This window comes from Salmo trutta, chromosome 37, assembly GCF_901001165.1.
Source record: "Salmo trutta chromosome 37, fSalTru1.1, whole genome shotgun sequence".
NCBI lineage: Eukaryota > Metazoa > Chordata > Actinopteri > Salmoniformes > Salmonidae > Salmo > Salmo trutta.
The window spans coordinates 5024238-5039447 of record NC_042993.1 but is presented as its reverse complement, the minus strand read 5'-3'; the positions used below and the strand labels follow the sequence as shown (position 1 = coordinate 5039447).

General features: G+C 44.8%; 1 protein-coding gene across 3 annotated transcripts; it reads right to left on the bottom strand.

The window, feature by feature from the left end:
• Nucleotides 1-3712: 3712 nt before the first annotated feature.
• On the bottom strand, nt 3713-13839 carry LOC115177148 (catenin beta-1). Of its 3 annotated transcripts, XM_029737701.1 has the most exons (17): nt 13681-13839; nt 9871-9921; nt 9521-9745; nt 9077-9330; nt 8713-8951; nt 8043-8244; nt 7760-7904; nt 7487-7590; nt 7341-7370; nt 6745-7083; nt 6448-6606; nt 6232-6351; nt 5934-6084; nt 5562-5683; nt 5152-5212; nt 4610-4834; nt 3713-4438 (listed from the first exon to the last, which is right to left on the bottom strand). In XM_029737701.1, exons 2-16 carry the CDS (start codon nt 9881-9883, stop codon nt 4626-4628), a joined length of 2373 nt encoding a protein of 790 aa, XP_029593561.1. In that variant the 5' UTR covers nt 9884-9921; nt 13681-13839; the 3' UTR covers nt 3713-4438; nt 4610-4625. The 3 variants fall into 3 exon arrangements, with proteins under 3 accessions (XP_029593561.1, XP_029593563.1, XP_029593562.1); XM_029737703.1 differs by lacking the exon at nt 4610-4834; XM_029737702.1 differs by lacking the exon at nt 7341-7370.
• Nucleotides 13840-15210: the final 1371 nt, after the last annotated feature.

Genomic DNA, 15210 nt, shown 5'->3' with positions numbered 1-15210 from the left:
CAGCTGTGACTGTCTGCTATTTTAAGCCTCCATCTCTCCAATTTGTCTGCTGCACGGCACACAACCGACTTTCCCACGTTTGTGTAGCGCTGACAACTGTAGCCAAGCATAGTTCTTCAGTGACTCGCTGAGTCTGACAGTGTTTAATAGCACACAAAGGAAAGCTACGCTGCTTTCTCATTCAACATTTTTACCCATGCAGGCAGGGTTTTTCAGTAAAAGGGGAGTGTGTTGTCTACTAGCCATCTACTGGTAATAATACAGTTCTCTTGGATAGTGTTCTGTGTGGATACTAAGAATAGGACCAGGGAAGAAGAGGGAACCTGGAAATGCTAGCCTATTTCTTATTGTATTATGACATCTGTAAAAAAAGAAGCACAGTATTGTTTGGAGAATAGCATGGGGTTGTAGACAGCTGGGGTATTAAGCAATATTACAGCGGATAGAATTATAGGACGAGAGAGGAGCTCAGAGAATTAGGGAAAGTCTCTCCTCCGAGGTACATAACCCTGTTGCCTGGCAACGGGCAGTACTTTGCTGGCAGAGTGGAAGGAGCCGGCGATGTCACAGGAGATTACAATGAAAATGTATTTGCAGCTTCATAAACCCAGCGGAGTAATTACCCCCGCTAGTTGGTTTAGTCATCCAGATCCATTAAACACGGATGCCTTGTCATCACCTTTCCATCCCACTAAAAGAGCAGCTCACACAAGGCCACGAGGACCGCTGACAACTCAATGACTCACTTTCTAGGCAGCACCTCTCTAGGTTGAGATGGTCAGAGAGAGGGTATTATCAAGGGCCAGAGCATTGCCCTGAACTGAAGTAGCGTTGATACAGAGAAGTTGGGATCCAGAACTTTTCTCACCCAGAGGATTGGAAAGCGAGAAGCCGGCTTGGGGGTCAGCTTGCTGGCAGGCTGTGTCCATTGCAGCTAAGACCGCCCTCAAACAAAGTGTGCGTCAGATTCTAATTTGTGCTCTGCCTTAATCCCAAACCTACCTTCCCTCTTTGACCATGCTGTATTTGAAGCTGTGAAGCGATGGAGCCTTGTGTCCCAGTCTCCCAGACTGCATCACTCACCTCACCTGGTGGCCCAGTTCAGGTTGACAGGAGAGACTAGAGACCCTGGCTGCCTTGGTTGGAGAAGCTCCGTAGCTCCAGGCTCCATTGTCAGAGAGATGATACTGAGATCCCTCTCAGCCTCCTGTCCTGCAGTCAGCCCCCTTTGTTCTGCATGCATACCTGGCCTCAGGCTCTATACACTAAGCTGGAGATCACAGGCAGAAACACTCTCCTTTCTTTCCTGTCAAGTGGGAACCAGTCCTTGGCTGCCTTGTCTCCCCACCTCTTCCTGTTTCTGAGCTGGACTAAGGAGATGTTATCACATGCAAAAGACTGGTGTTGTAATAAAGCACCTGCTCCAGATATAAACCACTATAGGGGCAGCACTTTGTCTCCCTGCTGCTGTTGATTTCCCAATGTAACGTCAGACGTCTAGTCTAACTCCTGTGAACCAGACCTGGGTTCAAATAGGATTTGTTTTCTTTCAAATACTTTAGCTGAGCTTGATTGAGTTTGCCTGGCGCAATGGGAACCAATAGAATAGTCCCAAAAGTTTTCAGAACCCTGCCCATCTCGCTCAAACAAACACTGAAGTATTTGAAACCAGGTTTGCTGCGGTGTAGGAGGCCTCTCTAATGTAACAGTAGGCAGGGGAGGGAACACACAACACCTGTTTTCCATTAGCACACAGACATTCCTCTATCTGCCTCCATTTTGTGTGTGCTCCAATGTAGGCTAGCTTTTAAAGCACCAGTGAGTGAATTTTCTGTTCGTTCAGTTGTAACTATGCCTGGCTACATCCTATAGAAATATAACCCCAATGAGTTGTGAAACCTGATCCATTGTTTTTGTAGTGTGTACTTGGTCATTCTGTCTTTGTTTTTTCCCAGATCCCAGCTACTACAGAGAGTTTGTGGTACAGCTCGGCTGAGGGTCAAGAGCTGGTCCATGTTCTTCAGAGACTGAGTCATTCTGCCAGGTGTGTATTCAACAGACTCTCTCCAGTCTCCACTCTGATCCCTCTCTAGAACTCCAGCTTTGTCCTCTGGGCTCTGCTTTGATCCATTCATGTGGGAGGCCAAGGCAGGGTTGTGCGATGAAAGATTCCTTGAGCCCGTTGCGGCTCGAACTGGGGATAGTGGCCCATTGTTGGGCTGCTAGAGGCCTCCCTCCCTTTCTGAAATGGAAAAACAATCCCTTTGAAGTTGCCTAGCCAGGCTTATGAAGCAGAGCTTTGGACAATATTGGGGTTTGGGGCAAAGTGGCGGTGAAATTCCAAACTTCTCTCCATGTGACTGCTGGACTACGTCACCACCTCGCTCACCATGGCAACCAAGGGGAATTTATTTTATTTTGAGATCCTTAAAAGGGCAATCAGCATTTGCTACATACATTTGAATATATCTTATGCCTCATGAGCTTTGTTCTAACTGTTCTACACCATCAGAACCCAAAATAAGCATGTTTTACTGTAAAAAAAAAAAAAACACTAGCCTCAACATTTAATTATAATTTTAATGCCACCCTTGCATCCATGGCTCTGAATTTGAGTGATTACATTTCTCCTACCTCATCCGCCAGCTTTTTACTGAACCGGGGAGGGGCTTCATCATTTCTCCTGCCTCATCTGCCAGCTTTTTACTGAACCGGGGAGGGGCTTCATCATTTCTCCTGCCTCATCCGCCAGCTTTTTACTGAACCGGGGAGGGGCTTCATCATTTCTCCTGCCTCATCCGCCAGCTTTTTACTGAACCGGGGAGGGGCTTCATCATTTCTCCTACCTCATCCGCCAGCTTTTTACTGAACCGGGGAGGGGCTTCATCATTTCTCCTACCTCATCCGCCAGCTTTTTACTGAACCGGGGAGGGGCTTCATCATTCTACTGCTGATTGCCACTAACAGAATGATATAGTGTGACAGTCAGGAGGACTGGAGGTGCATAGCTTGTTCAACTCTTTAGAAAGTGGACATAACAGGACTCTACATTATTGGGCAAGTCAGTCATAATCTAAGATTTAGTGAATTAGTCACCTACAAGTAGCCAAATTAAAATGTGGCCTTTTGAAGATGGGAGAAATGAGACAGCTTCATCATGGAGACTAATGAGAGCAGTGTTTGAAATTGAATATAGGCTACAAGAAGTATTTATCAAAGCCTAGTTCTTCACAATGGAGTGCTCTGCTGATGGAATTAACAGGATTGAGTTTAACTGGCTCCATGTAATGGTTGTTAGGGAGGAAAACTGAGGGACAGAACAGCTGGAGGAGAAGAGATCATCACATCTGTCTAATGTCCTCATCTCTTCCCAGGTCCCATGCTGATGTTGCTGTGGTTTCACTGGCAGCAGAGATCCTGACAGGGATTGGATTCTAGACTGTTGATTCATCAGCAACAAGGGCTTGGCTTCTAGAAGGACCATAATTCACATCAGTGATCAACATCAACCGTGTCTCCAGTATGCTGTCTTGCTCTATAGCTTTATAATATAACTGGCATCCATTGTGGTTTTGCTTTCCATTCTAATATCACTTTACAATACTTTCGATTTTTTTTAAAGGATGTGCAAGTTGAGTACAAACAAAGGACACATTTGCCCCATGTAGCCTAACGACCTGAACTAGTCCGTTCCATAAACCACCAAGACAGCTGAAATTAAAGTCCATTTTTATTGTTTAGCCATGTCATGACCATGTCTCCAATAAGCACAGCAGGCTACAATAATTAGGGATTATTTTCACCTCCTTGAACAGCTATCAACTAAAAGACACTTAAAAAAGAAACTGCTGCCCTCCCCACAGACCCTTTGGAACAGTTGTGACACTACAAACAGTGCACACTTAAAGCAAGAAAATATTTGGACCATTTCCAATTCTTGGTTTTATACAAAAGCTACACAATGTTACACTTGATCAGAATACAATGCAACTGATTATTAGTGTTCTACACCATATCATTTTAATTGGAGCATTACCACTATAACTTAACACTACGAGAGAGACTTAAAATGGATACAAATTACTGCAGAAAAGACAGGTGAGTATAATAACAAGCTATATCAGTACCATTACAGACTGAAGAATCATACAAAATAAAATGTAAAAAAATACAGACCAGGGTTTTAAATTCCATCTTTAGATCCACTCTTCAGCGTCATTTTCTTTGAGTAACCCACTCCAGGAATTCCTTTAACGCAGTTTTAACTCCCACAAAAGACCAGAACAAAGTTTTACTTCCACTCCACGTGTTCCCATAGGAAACTCAGCTTTCAGTAGTGTGTCAGGCACTTTCTGAGATACTAGCCCACTTTCAAAAACCTCCCAGCAACTTCTCCAGCCAAATCACAATGCAGGTTCATTCAGATCAGACGATACACCTGGAGAGGCGGAGAGGAGAGGCACCGGCATTACTATGGGACCACACAGCATGAAGAGAAGCTAGAAGAGCAGAGTTAGAAACTTCAGCCACAGTAGTAGAAGTCCAAGCATGCACCAGCCTGTCACCGCCAAACACAGCCGTGGTGCCTAGTCTTAACACAGCTCCTTACCTAAAAAGTAGTCTATTTACAGGTCAGTATCAAACCAAGCCAACTGATTGCTGTCGCCTGGGGGAAGCCCATCGATCAGGTCTTGGGCGTGGCCCAGGTCGGGCAGCCCGTCGACTGGGTATTCAGGGCCTGGGTGGTGGGCACCCATGTCATGGTCCATCATGGAGTCCATACCCATGGAGTCCTGCCCATATCCCCCAGAGTGGAAGGAGCGATAGCTAGGGTCTGCCAATGGAAGTGATGAGGGAGCACACACACACACTTGTTAGAGAGCTTATTAACACAAGCACCACACAGTAGTAGGATCAAAACCAATCACAGTACCAATCCAGACAAAGCCAAACTACTTGGTCTGCAATCTAAAGTGGACTGCTGTGCTGCTGACCAGTTGCAAGCTTTAGCTAGCACACTGGGGCCAAGGGGAGTTAGTGTCAGGGGATTGCTGCTGGAGGAGCCCAGGTGCTGGCTGAGAGCTGGGCTGTTATGTGAGCAGCAGTTTGAGAGCTGCACACCAGGACAAGGCACCATGAGACAGTGCTTACCTTCTTGACGGTAGCCCAGGGCATCTCCCTGAGCTCCGATGTCCAGGCCCAGATCTCCTGTCTAGAGAGAGAGAGAAAGACCAGAGAACACAACATCAGGAACAAGGATCACATCAGTAATCACCAACAGCCCTGAGGTGTTCTGCCTAGAAGTTCTGTCATGGGCCATGAACACAAGACACTTCCTCAGTAAATACAGGGCTCCTGGCTCCAGATCCAAGCACATATAATACTTTAAAGTTATTTTAAAGTATGACACTTCACGTAATTTGGCATGGCTCCCCAGCATCTCCCAGGCTGCTTCCCAATTGGCACCGTAATCCCTTTATTGTGCACAACTTTTGACCAGGGCCCATAGGCCGTGTGCCATTTGAGATGCAGCAGACAGAAGTGACTAAACAGCAGCGCACCTCGTTCCAGGTCATAGGCTCCGTCCTGAACAGGGAGCTGGTGAGCTCCACAGACAGACGCTTCTTATAGTCCTGGGGCTTGTCTTCAGACATACGGAACAGAACGGCAGCAGCATAGGTGGCTGAGGGGAGAACACAAACAGGGTTGAGTTGTCTCACTTACCCATCCATAGAAAGTAATGCACCAACGGCTTAGCTAGACAGATCCTTCTGGACAGAGGCCTAAACCATAGATATTCTAGAATTCCCATGACTGACATACACCTGCATGCTCTAGAATGGCAGCCATTTTCATTTATTTGTGGGCTAAACAATCATAAGAGTTCTGAGGCGCCAACAGAGATGGTTGTGGACCGAGGCCTGTTAACTCACCCACGCCCTCGTTTCTGGAGTGAAGCAGCTCTGTGAGGGGGGCGGTGGCGCCCTCAGCCTCGATGGCCTCTGCTGCCTCCTTGTCCTGGGCCAACTCACACAGAACTCCTGCAGCCACACGCTGAATGTTCTCAATGGGAGAATACAACAGCTACAGCAACAAGAGAGGAGGAAGGTACAGGAGTTGCAAAGATCAGATTAGTTATAAAAAAAATAAGGGTGGTTCAAATTGGATAGAAAAATATCCAAAATCTGTAGTTGTGGGGAGCAGTAAATGTAAGTTTCTTAGATGTCTTACCTGGACAAAGAGTGGAATGGTGTTGAGTCCTCTGATGACGATTCTGTTGTGGACGTCTCTAGCCAGGATGTGCAGAGCTCCAGTACAGCCCTCCACAATCTCCTCCATACGAACTCCCTCCTGTGGTGCAGGACAACCGTTAGTTCAGACTACAGAGAGCATTGAGAGACAGATGCACTGTGTGGAGGTGTATGTACGCTTGTGTGTGTGTCTTACCACAAACTGCTGCTGGGTGCCTCCCATGGAGGTGCGTCTCTGGGTGTCCTGGTGGGCTCTGACCAGCAGCTGCACCAGTCTGGGGATGGCCCCCTGCTCACGCAGAGGGGCATGGTTGGCTGGACACAGAGCCAGGTTACGGATTAGGCCCACAGTGGCCTGGAAGGAAGAGATCATGTTCAAACCATTTCATTTCCAAGTCGGGGAACTCAGTCTACAGATGAAAAGGCTCTGCTACTAACTTGATGTGGAAACAAATTGATTGGCCACATCCCATTTTCATAAGTCAAACATTACCTTGATGAGGGGCCAGTGGGAGGGGGGATGCAGCAGCTTGACCACCACAGGCAGGCCGTAGTGAAGCCGCACGGCATTCTGGGCCATCTCAGCATCCTGGTGGCGGCTGGTGAGGTGGCGCAGGGCGCAGATGGCCGGCTCAGTGATGTCCTCGCGGTCTCCGGCACGCAGCACGGTACGGACCAGTGCCTCAATCCCTCCAACCTGACACACCATCATCTTGTTCTTGTAGTTGTTGCAGGTGAGGTTGGACAGGATGCCGGCAGCACACGTCACCACGTTGATGTCATCAGAGCCCAGGAGCTGGACCAGGGTCCCCAGCAGACCTTCCATACCCTCCTGTTAGAGGAAAGGAATACACCGGCATGTCTCATCCAGACCAACACAGCTAACCACCAGACAGCCTTACACTGATCGCTTCTTCTCAGAGAGATGCTTACACTAATTCCTCTTCTTCAGGTGGGTTTAACTCTTTACTTTAATGAGCCTTTAGTAAGTCAGCTGAACTTTAAGGGTGCGATGAGCTGGGCTGTAGATGAAGTGGGCTCTGACTAGCCACAGCTCCAACACAGAAAGGCAGGAAGGACTACTTTTACCTGCATCACATCTACTTCAGCTAAGGTCGTCTTCTCCATGGAAAAAGGCAGGGAGACAGAAAGAGAGCTCTTATGTAGGAAGAATTCAGGAAGGAAAGGTGTAGGAAAGAGGAACAGAGGTGTGCTAGTGGTGGACGGCTCCTCACCTGTTTGGTGGCAGCGTCTGACAGGTTCCTGAGGGTCCACAGGCAGTTCTGGACTAGTCTCTGACTGGGGTCTGTGAGGTGAAGCCCAAGTGCCTGCATACCACCTGGAGAAACACACAGCCTTTAGCCCAGCTCACTGTGAGTATCAGTGGAGAGCCAACTGAACTAAAGTGAGCAAGATAAGAACCCACTTTGCAATATCCATGGTAAAAAAAAATATATATATATTTTTTTTACATAACTGAGGCAGACTCAATAAAAGGTAGTACGTACCAGCCTCTACGATGGCAGGCTTGTTGCTGGAGCAGACAGAGAGCACTTTGAGAACTCTACTGGTAGTCCACAACAGCTTTTCATATGTGTAGGTCCTCATGATGTTGACCAGGGCCTGCGGCCCACCGCTGGCCAGGATGATAAGCTGGGAGGGGGTAGCATCAAAGATGTTTAAAATACACCAAGATGGATCACAATCAATGCCTGAATTAAGGGACAGAGCGAAGCATCAAAGATGTCTACAACCAAGACATCAGTAAATTAAAATCAGTAAGTTCCTTACCTTGCTTTCTTGGTTGCCGTAGGCAAGGATCTGAAGGCAATCTGTTGTGATGGCGAGGAATTTGACGTTTGTCTTGTTGAGCAAGGCCACCATTTTCTGCAGGCCCCCGGCCAGGCGCACGGCCATCTTGGCACCCTCCTGGTGGAGCAGCAGGTTGTGTAGGGTGGTGATGGCGTAGAACAGCACCGAGTCCACTGGGGACCTGAGGAGACAGTTTTAGGTTGGAAGGTACCAAAGGCTAACTGAACACACAGGAAGGTAACTGTAGTGACAAACTACATGGCAGAGAAAGTAGCTAAAGAAAAATCAGGGCCGTTTGAGAGGGAACCGTTAGAGCAGCATTTCCCCCAACTCAGTCCTGGGGACCCCAAGATGTTGCGCATTTTGGTTTTTGCCTTAACACGACCGCTGATAAAATAATCAAAGCTTGACTTGTTGGTTATACAACTCAGCTGTGTAGCGCTAGAGCAACAAAAACAATGGTCAGTTTGGGAAATACTGAGTTAGAGCAAGACGTTGCACACAATCTAATCTTGACCACATAATGAACAGTTAGTGAGATGCAGGGGGACTTGTAGATCAGTGATTCTGTGCAGTCCATCTTAAAACAATTTCCTTAGAAACTCTCAAGAGACAGGTCAGGTTACAGTCCAAGGGCTGACCGACATACCCAAGCATTTTGACAAGGGCGGGGATGCCCCCAGACTTGAAGATGGCCAGCAGACCCTCTCTGTGGTGGGACAGGTTGTGCAGGGTGCCGGCGGTGCAGCGGGCTGTCTCCACATCGTTGGTGTTCTGCATGGTGCGCACGATCGCCGACACCATCTGGGGGGAGCGCATGATGGCGTGGCGGCTAGCCTCCTTCTTGGACAGCTGGTGTACCATCACTGCAGCCTTGTTCACCACCACCTGAAGGAATGAAGACAGGAGAAGAGGTCAGGACAGAACTCTATATAACCTAACACCATTAAGTCAGGTGCATTTCCTAGTTGGTCGGTGACCGAAGCGGGCCGGTTGCGGTTAGCTATACGCACCTGGTCCTCGTCGTTGAGTAGTTTGGTCAGCTCAGGGATGGCGCGGGTGGCCAGCTCGGCGTCATCCTGGTAGTTGATGAGGTTCACCACGGCATGCTTCAGCATCTGAGAGGGCTCAGCCAGCCGCTGCACGTTGGTGGGGTGGGCCCCATCGAACTGGGTGGAGGGGAGCTGCATGCCCTCGTCCAGGGTCTCTGGAAACATGGCCGCACGCACCCTCTGGGCTCTGGTCATGGCATACTGCCCATCAATGTCTGGAGAGAGAGGTTAGGTCAGAGCCACTTCTAAGATGGTGGCCAGATTCCTCTGAAGAGGAGTCGGAGCCAAAGCTGAGGTTTTATCAGCAGAATGAAGTACTAACTACTACCCATTGACTTCATACCATGTGACATGTTCAAAATCCCAGTCAAGCATTCCCATGGTATTGTAGTGGCATTTTTTTACCTGACACTTGGTCTTGTGTGAAGGACTGAGAGAAGCCCTGCTCCCACTCGTACAGCACCTGATTATCCACATCCTCCTCCTCTGGGTTGCCCTTCCCACTCAGAGAGGGGGCGGTGGTGGTAGCCCCTGAGTGGATACCAGAGTCCAGGTATGACTGCTGCTGCCAGTGGCTCACTGCAGCCTTTCGGTCAGGCTCCATGGCCATGTCCAGCTCCATCAGATCAGCTAGATGTTAGAAAACAACCAGCGTTAGGTTACCTGGAGGCAGTTCAACCCGAGGGGAAGACCGTTGAATTAAAACAAATCTGTGATAGCAATGTTTAAGTTATTCTAAAAAGCTGAATACTTACACTGGGAAGCCATGTTACTTTCAAAAACCACAGCCTGCACAGCTTCCAGATCTGAAAGTAACAGAACAGCAAAGTTCATTCATAGTCATTTCCACTTCAGCTCATGCCAAAACAAATAGCACAAAGCAACCTTTTCATTGGACCAGCTAAATTCCAGCGGAGGGAAAAAACTGAATCAGGGTTACATTACCTAGACATCAAATGAACTGCTAACTTAGTGATTCATACATTTAGCCACCAACTTGGCAGCTAAACTAATGGAGGCCAAATCAAAACAGTGGGGAATGGAGGGGGTGGGACTTCAAAGACAGCAAAAAAAAAAAAAAAAAAAGGCAGAAAGCTTTATTTTATACACATCTACATATTTACAAAAGGGATTCAAACTTCGCGAGTACAATCTCCATGTGACAGGAAATGTAGACCAAAACATTTTAACACACAAAATGAGTCACTACCATACGCTTACATGTACATACTAACATGCACAAAAGGCAAACACATCCTCAAATGAAAACAATCTGTTAAGTACAGTCCCTTGGAGTAATAAACAAGAATTCCAAAGAGAGTTCTGTTAGACCCTATATTCTGGGTTCAATAAAAGCTGAAATATTTACTACAAACTATATATATATATTTTTTTTTTTTTAAATAAGACAAACTGAACTAAAAAGCACCATGAGGAAATGTGAAGCCAAAGGATTTTGATAGCGCCATAAGTGACCGTAATGTAAAAATATTAAAAACTGCATGTTGCAGCACAACAATTTATGAACCCCTCAACCAATGAATGTAACATGATCCCACACAGGTCCGATGCAAAACACTAGGGCCATGAGGATACCAGTATCACCACACAAGTATTGTGGCAAAGAAACTAAATATGAAGCAGATTTAATATTTAGGAAAACAGCCATAATGTTGGAAACAAATGTCATCCAAAGTCAGATGTATTTTCCAAGCTATAGCACACAATATTTTACATATGTTTTTTAAGAACCGAAACTTGTGTCTTATGTTATTTGACGCAAACATTTTTATTTTGTGACACTGGTATCCTCCCAGCCCAACAAAACACCTTGCTACAGCATTAGCAGGGCACATGGCAGAGATACCATCACAGCTGTGTTTTAGTTTATACAAGTGTAATGAATTCCACTCAAATAATAGTAATTTTTACCACAGTACCCCCCCCCCCCAAAAAACACGATCTCCCAGTATCACCAGACCCTCTGGTGGGCAAATTAAAACCCACATGCAGAGCAGTAGCTACACTGACAGAATCAGATGGGAAGACAGACAGTTAGCTTTGCTCACTACCCAATTTGGGTCATTATCAGAACCCAGCAGCAGACAATGAGTCAGTTTAATAAACTGCGGCAAACCAATCAATATCCAAAACCATCCCTGGCAATTCAATCTGATTGCTTCAATTTAAACTGTAAAGAGCATTATGAATCAGAGTTGGAGGCTGCACTTTTCAAAGGGGCTATGATGGGATACTTGTCGTCATACCCATGTTTAATAGTCACTCACAGTTTCTATGGAGATTATTCAGCACATCTGCTTGCAATGCATGCACTAAAAGGCTAGTAGTCAAAACGACAGACATCTGTGGTGGAGGGAGTCTGAAAACACTACTATATTGCCCTGGGCTAAAGACACTGGAAGCAAATACGCTGTTTCAAGGGACATGGATTCCTAGAGCACCAGAAGATCAACAGTTCGAGGAACATTGCAAATTCATCTAAGGTTGCCTATCTAGGATACAACCAAGCCTACCGACATAATGGTTAACATATGGAAAGCAATTGAGAAATTCAGAGGAGATCATAAGCAAATCTTGAGTTCCCTAACCATTACTATGTCTGTTTAAAAACACAACCACCAAGTTAAATGGAGGTTAAATGTAGCAACATAACGTGGCTGTCAGAGAAACTACCAGAGAAAGCTTGGTAGCTGCTCTATTGTGAGCTGAATTTGAGACCACAATCTCTCCCCCTCAGAGCAGTGTGCACAGTCAGCAGTCACAACTACTAATTCCTGGTCCAGTTTGGCCTACTGTGCATACTACCATGGCCAAATTATATTAGAGCCTGTAGCAATTCAATTGCAGCTAAGATTGTAACTAACCACCCATCAATAAATATGATTTTAATGAAAATACATGACAATGTCAAACAAGAACATCTGTCTTCGCAAACAAGTCTTGTTTACTGTATTAGGCTACTACTCGTCATTTCCTGGAGTAAAATCAAAGCAAATAGACTGGAACTCTTGCAACGAATTTAACAGTTTCTGAATTTGACTTAAGACTTGGTTTCTTATTAACTGCGCTAGACATGTAACCAATCATGAATCATGCCCTAGCTTTCAGCAACTTTTACAGCATCCGATGCTGTAAAAGTGGAAGAAAAGTACGGCATCAAATTCTAAAACCTCAATTTCATTCTCAGAAACAATGAATTCAGAGGTATACCTTGCTCAAGACCGAAGTTTCGATAACTTACTGATTTAGCAAGCCACCAACCCTCCAGGAAAGTATGCAAATGTTAGTGGGTAGATGAATCACGGCAATGTCCGTGGCAACGGTAGTGTATTGTCAATATTTTGTAGCCTAACAAACAATAAGATACACGTTACAATGTCCAAGGCAAAGGCATCATGCACGTTTCTTCCAAATATCAAGTCACCTCCACGGTGAAAATATTATTTGTAGGCGTGAGATGATCCCGATTAAAAACAACGTTGGGTTCTTTATGGGGTATTTCCGGAGTAGTTCCGCTGTGTTTCCCTAGAAATTGGTGGCAAGAGCAGAAAAATCTTCCACCAGCGAGCTAGCTCCCCACCCCCACATTACAACCAAGTCCACTTCAGTCTGCCCGAATTTCCGATGAGCAACGACTCAAATTTCAGTCAAGCTCCTCCTCAACATCCTCTCAAATCACAACGGCTAAGGAATTTGTCGGTCTTTGTTTAAATTGACGACCAGTAAAAGTTTTACCCAGGTCCTAAAACAAAACTTGCTTTGACAGCAATATCACGTTTGACGAAATTAAACAATATTTGTTGACTTTGATAATGTCAGCTAACATCCACTTAGTTACAATTGGCATCTTACATTGAAATGACGTTACTTACAATAAAATCAGTTGATGAATTTAAAGTTACTGTTAGACGTGGGATAGTGTTTGCGCTATTGCCATCCATTTCGACGTAGCTAGTGACACTAGCAAAAATGGAACCTTTTACTATCATCTAGCTAGCCAGCCAACGTTAGCTGCTTGATTGAAAAATGTTCTCTCCCTCATTAGTCTTAACTAGCTTGCTAACGTTACTTAAATGTCTCCCGGTTCAAGCCAATTGAAAAGTAACAGGGCAAAACGTTCCAGTCAGCTGTATCAATAGTTGCTAACTAGACAGTTGTTTCTCACGACCACTAACATGAGTCAGAGCGCCGGAATGTTGACCTAGCTAGCAAATCACCTCGTTTACGGCAGCTAGCAAACGCTAGCTAGCGGGGAGTGTCCGGGCCATGGCGCAGCCTGCTACCACCATGGCTAGCTGGCTAAAAAGGAATTAAATGAGTTTGATAAAACTGTATTTGTGAATTCCAATCAATTCTGTACGACTCCAGTTGTCGTGATCACGATGCGCTGATATTCAGATTGCTTGCCACCGCCTTTGGACTGCGGAAAACATTTGCCTACAAACTAGCTAACTTAGCTAGCTACCAACCAAATACAACGCAATACATCGATGTCAAATCTAAATAAAAAAATATATATATTAAAAATGAACGAAGATGCCTACCCTTGTCAAAAGCCACAAATCGGTCTCCTTGCGTTTAGGTGGATAAAGCCAACGCCTCGTGGGAATAAAAAAAATACGTTAAAATTACAATCACCAGCGAGTCCTTCGACTACCCCCTCAGCAGTCAAGGAACAACTTGGCTACTGCTGTTGAATCATTGGGTTTAAAATGGCGTCGCACTGTAATAGACCGAATTACAATTATGTGGCAACTCTATCCTTCCGCATGTAGGAATAAAATAGATACCATATCATGGTCTTTATCAAATTATCAAAGTGAAGTCCGTTATATATGTATATTAGAAATAATCTTAAAACAACTTCATACAACTATAATGTATTGTATTTCATAAAAGGAAAGAACAAATCCTGATCATAAAATCGGCGTATGAATCCAGATGGTATGAAGTTCCGGCAGTTTACCTTTTCCATAAATTAGGATGAAGACCAGGAATGCATCTATGGATTGGACTGCAAAATTCTTCAATGGACATCACATCATTTTCCAAAAATTGCAGTACTTCTGTACGAAATCTTAAAACGGACAGCTTATTGTTTCAACTGAATTTACTAAGAGACATTCACAATGTTATAAAACGTTCTCAGAGGCATTTAGTTCTTCTGCATATCTGAAAATAGCTTATCTCTAGCCTGGGCACTGCTCAGAATATACTAAGGGTATTTGGAATGTAGTGTGTGTAGGAACTGTTTATTTTTTCAAAACGATTCCCCTGATTCCATATAATGTTGCAACAGTCATGACTCAAGATACATGATGGTTTTATGATCACCTTGATTTCCTTTCTATATTTTCCATAACATTGTGTCATATTTATCTAGTACTGAATACTTTATCATACAAATCAAATTGTATTGGTCACATACACATGGTTAGCAGATCATGCGAGTGTAGCGAAATGCTTGTGCTTCTAGTTCCGACAGTGCAGTAATACCTAACTACCTAATACACACAAATCTAAAGGGGTGAATGAGAATGTATACATAGAAATATATGGATGAGCGATGGCTGAGTGGCATAGTCAAGGTGTTATAGATGGTATAAAATACAGTATATACATATGATATGATTAATGTAAGATATGTAAACATTATTAAAGTGGCATTATTTAATGTGGCATTGTTTAAAGTGACTAGTGATCCATTTATTAAAGTGGCCAGTGATTGGGTCTCAATGTAGGCAGCAGCCTTGCTGAGTTAGGGATTGCTGTTTAGCAGTCTGATGGCATTGAGATAGATTTAGTATAACTGAATATCCCTTTGTGAATAACATCCTAGAAGATTAATATTCCCCACAAGGAAGCTGCAATCAGAAAAAAATGTGGCAGTGCAATAAATACTTAACAAAAATATAAACACAACCATTTAAAAGATTTGACTGAGTTACAGTTTATAGAATGAAATCAGTCAATTAAAATAAATAAATTACGCCCTAATCTATGGATTTCACATGACTGGGCAGGGGCATAGCCATGGGTGGGCCTGGGAGGGCATAGGTGGCCTTTTATTGTCC